This window comes from Leptinotarsa decemlineata, unplaced genomic scaffold, assembly GCF_025532065.1.
Source record: "Leptinotarsa decemlineata unplaced genomic scaffold, Ldec_3_MD MMD2_tig00000035_RagTag_RagTag, whole genome shotgun sequence".
NCBI classification, from domain to species: domain Eukaryota; kingdom Metazoa; phylum Arthropoda; class Insecta; order Coleoptera; family Chrysomelidae; genus Leptinotarsa; species Leptinotarsa decemlineata.
Genome location: NW_027412540.1, coordinates 12,266,112 through 12,271,135, shown reverse-complemented (window position 1 = coordinate 12,271,135; position 5,024 = coordinate 12,266,112). Strand labels below are relative to the sequence as shown.

At 33.3% G+C, this 5,024-nt stretch overlaps 1 protein-coding gene across 1 annotated transcript; it reads right to left on the bottom strand.

The window, feature by feature from the left end:
* Window positions 1-469: 469 nt before the first annotated feature.
* Window positions 470-1,222, bottom strand: LOC141481118 (uncharacterized). Its single transcript, XM_074172233.1, has one exon. It carries the CDS (start codon window positions 1,220-1,222, stop codon window positions 470-472), a length of 753 nt encoding a protein of 250 aa, XP_074028334.1.
* Between the last annotated feature and the right edge of the window lie 3,802 nt (window positions 1,223-5,024).

The following is a 5,024-nucleotide window of genomic DNA, read 5'->3' as shown; positions in this document are numbered from 1 at the left end:
CATCCTTCCCAGGGTGAACATTAGTAATTCTTCCTTTCAGCCAAATATTTCGCAGACTAATGGGTTCATAAAATAGGACAATATCCACTATTTTGACATTTCTTCGGTAGTTTCTTGTTTCGTCAATTCGTGTTTCGCCACCTAAGGAAATTTTACCTGTTATGACCCATTTTATTCTTGTTTCGTCAACTGCAAAATATACCTGCTTACGGTGTTCTTGTTTCGTCACCTCATCTTTGCACCTGCGCTAGTGATTAAGAGGTTTCTGTTATGCATTTTTTATTTTTATTTCAAAAATAATTAAATACGGTTTAAACAATTCGATTCCAAATAAAGTCTGGAAATTGGAAAAGTTTGCCTTCTCCAAACAAAAAATCAAATCTTTCCTCTTCATAATATTGGTGTAGATTATTGATTAATATAATAGTATTGTAAATGAGCATTAAAAAGAATTTAGGTTTACGGACTTTTACGGCCCTAGTAGTCCCAGTTGACGAATGCGGAATAAATTATTACCTGCGAAAAGGTCAAGAGGATACAGGTGACGAAACAAAAAATTTTGGGGCAGGTGACGAATCACGAATTGACGAAACAAGAACAAATCATTTCTTCTCTGCTGGTGCCATTTATCTCGTTTTGCTAGAGATGGTAGATATTCTTTAGCCCACCTTTGCCAGAATAAATCTGTGAGCTTTTGTGCTGCCTTCCATTTGTTCAATAAACACAAATCCCTTTCATCGGTTTCAGCACAAGGTAATGCTGAACAATAAGTCCCAATCAAGAAATGATTTGGAGTTGAAGCCTCCATATCATCTGGATCATTGGGTACATGGGTAAGTGGTCTCGAGTTCAAAATATTTTCCACTTCTGCAAATACTGTCCTTGAAACATATTCCTGGAGATATCGTGTTGAAAGAACTTCCGACACATTTTTCATGATGAATTTTATCAAACTCTCCCATGATCCACCCATGAAAGGAGCTAATGGCGGGTTGAAAAACCACTTCATATTTTTCAGCGTACAAAATTCCTCAATTTTATTTTGGTCGAACGATTCCAAACCTTTTTGGAGTTCTCTGTCACTTCCTTTTAAATTCCCTCCATTGTCACTATAAATCTCTTGCGGAAAACCTCGCCTACTACCAAATTTTCGAAAAACATAAATGAAACCATCTGTGCTCAGGTCGTGTGCAATCTCTAAGTGAATTGTTCTTGTCACCATACAAGTGAATATCACCCCATATCGCTTCTCGCGACTTCTCTTGACCGATACTAAAAGAGGTCCAAAATAATCAACTGCGGTTTTTATAAAAGGTCTCACTGTCCGTCTATTCTACATGTTGAAAGCTGTTCCATAATCGGAGGTTTCGGCAAGGATTTCCGGTTCTTACACTTTTGGCAGTTTGCCCAGCAACTGCAGATAGCTTGTCACATTCGTAGTATCCAAAACTTTTGTCTCATGCTAATGTTCTAATGTTCTAATGTTTTGTCTAATGTCCTGTTCATGTTGATTGAACTTCTCGTGATAATAAAATATGAGCAATTTCGTAATTTTGTGTTTCGGGTCTGAAATTATCGGTCTTTTCACATATTCATCTATAAGTTTGGAATTAACTAATCTTCCACCCAATCTGATCACGCCTTCTTCATCAAGGAAACAATTCAATGTATACATGCGACTTGTATTGTTCACAATACCATGAGTTCTCAAAGATTTCATTTCTTCATTAAATGTTTCCTTTTAATATCTGCTAAGTAGATTTTTCTCAGCTTGATTTATTTCTGATACTTCTAATTCACCTGAAGTTTGCGCTCTTGTTTAACAATTTTGTATGAATCTATATATCCAAGCGGTTGATCTCAATAATTCTTGCCACTCAAATAATTTGTTTGGATCAGTCGTTACTACCTTTCCTTTTTCGTTCATATCTACATGAACCAGTTCATTATTTTCTTCCATGTCTACCTTCTGTCCATTATTATTTGTACTGAATTTTTCTTCAACAAGCCAAAATTCTGAAGTCATGTCCAAAAATTCTGGTCCCTTAGTGGGGACCTATTCTCCGCATTGTAGAATCAATGATCTCTTGAGCTCTAATGTCTTCTCTGGATGAAGATTGTCTTGAAGTAGGAAATGATTCCATTTTCCCTTGTTTTTCAACCAGGTCATGAGGAATGTCTAATTCATTTTATTTGCAAATCCACAAAACAAACGAATTTTTTCATATCATCGTTACTATGATGTAGATTTCCATGAACTACCCAACCTAACAATGTTTTCGTGAGATCGGGTCCATGCCAAGGCCCCGAAATTATTTTCTTGCTTACGAATACAAATGCAATAGATTGTATTTTGTTGTCAATATTAGGATATTTCAAAGAAATCTGATCAATATCGACAGTTTGTTTTGGCAATGAAAGATTTTCGATTGTTCGAACATGCCTCAAATAAAAATTCGAATTAGAATTACCTACACGTTTTTGACGATATTTTGAAAGTAACAAATCTTGAGTCATCCTGCTCTACTGTCTGATTATTTGTCCATTGGATACATAAAGACTTTTGAGGACCATCAAGATCCAAATCATCAGCGATATTTTCATCAATTAAAGTTATGGTACTAGCTTGGCTAAGAGAGCATACGTATCAATTTCTTTTATGCCATTTGAAATAGAGACTGGTAAAATTTTCAGTAACACTCGTCTATTTGATGAAATATGACAATTGGTTTCAATATCAGTGATTTGGGAAGTAGAATTTGTTTTTCTATTGTCTTCATTTTCATGTAGAAGCTCATGATGTACTCTCTTACATCTATCACCTGTACATATATTTTTTCTTCTACAATTTTTCAAACCATGAAAAGGTGTCAGATAAGAAAAACAAATCCTATTCTTTGTCGCAAATGACCATCTTTCATCAACGGAAAATGACTTGAAAACATGACATGAAAATAAACTATGAAATTGATCTTTACAGCAAATGCATTTTTTGCTAACAAATTTTGTGGCTAAAGTGATATCTTTATTTCTGTAATTTTGTTTATTCTTTTAATGCATCCCAAGATTCATATTCCATTTGTGACAACTTGAAGGCTAATGGTAAGTCAAGAATATCTTGTTCTTTCTTCAATAATTTCTGCTCCAGTTCTTCCTTCTTGATTTCTGCCTGAATCATCAATTCTTTTTTGACTTTTTCTGAACGTGTGCTACTAGTATTAGACTTAATCGATTTCCTTTTTTGAATGGAACCCTGCCGTGGTTTAATCCGGTTTCGAAGAACCAATTAATGTTGTGTTTTACCTGAAATATCTAGGTTTAATCCGGTCTCGAATAACGAAATATTGAAATTCAATGTCAGTCAAAAAAGTTTTTTTTATTCTTCTTGTTTTAGTTACAACAACTGAACATCAAACTAAATATTACTATATACAGGGTAAAACATAGAGTAAACAAATTATAGTGAATATAAATACTGAACAATATACTTATATGAAGCACATGTGAAGGCTCATTGGATTTGTAATGAATCCAAAGCAAGAACATTGAGAGAAAGTTACAAACGTGCACACAAACAATTGCAATATTCAAAAATGATCTTGAAGGGAGAAAATATAGCTCCTGAGCTTCAATTCTTTTTTCTATAGTTTTCATTTGAAATTGAAAATAGTTGCAGTGTCTTTGCCTTGGAACCATTTTTTGTTTGAAGATGGAAAATTAGAAAGCCCAAATGCTTTTTCTCAAAAACTAATTTCTCTTTAAAAATGTTTCTTTTTTAATTACAGGCAAAGATTTTGTGAGTATTTCTACCTTTGAGATACATTGTTTTTGAAAAACTCAAGAAAATATGCTATTCGCTCGTCGAAAAAATTATTAGATACCGTAAGTACGATCACAGCCTTCCAATCAACGCAATAACATTTTTTCATCACGCCTATCGCATCGGTGTGTGAGGTTGCTTGAATTCATTTTTTCACGCACTAGTTTCACCTTTGCTATAACTCCTAAGACATAATTTCAAATTGTATGACGTGAGGGGTAATTATAATGTGCATGAAATGCTGAAGATTCTGACAAAACATTAATGGATTATACACATGAACGTCTGACCAATGGTGAACATCGTGTGAAAATCTGTTCGGTAGTAGAGTTCATCATAATTCGATGGACAGACAGACAAACAAGTGTGGTGGAGGGACTTTTATGATATGTAGTATTAATTTGCTTCACTGAATTGATCAACTTTGAAATTATGTTACAGTGGGAATATCCATTATCAAAATTTCAAGTAAATTCCCTGTATTCAGAAATACCTTAACAGAGCTAATCACTTTTGAATGTGTTCTTGGAATTGCCAATGTTCTAGTTGATACATTTTCATCGACTATTGTGATTACTATTTGAAAAATGTATCCTCATTTCATCCTCATAAATTGAATACAAAACTTTCTGATGATGCATATTTAGAAATTGGTATCCTTCAATTCACTTTCACCATTATGAAGGATTCTAAATGAAATTTTATTGAACACAGGAGATGAATTTCATTTACTGAGGTAACAAAAAGGTTTCTAAGTTTTCATGGAAGTATACTTGTTTGTGGATCGTCATTGAAACAAAGTTGTTATCAATCAATCGTTATTTTTCAATAAAGTATTTTCAATAATTGAATAGAACTGGCCAATACTTGATGAAAATTCATATTTAAAAACTAATCAATACAGTTTATTGAATCATTTTCACTATGAAAGGGTTTTACGAAAACCGCGACACGTGTATTGATTAGTTTTTTTTAATTTCAATTTCATCACCATTCAGTTCTCAATCCGAAACCCATTTTCATTTTGTGAACATAAGCAATCGACTCAAAACACTAGATATCAACCTCACTTCAAACAGCTGTATGAAACTTTTCAAAATCGTTGACTTGAAGCAGTAAATGCTTATAAATTGTTGAATCGTTTAAACATAGAAGAATTAATTACTACAATATCTGATTATCTGGACAAAACTTTTGGAAAATT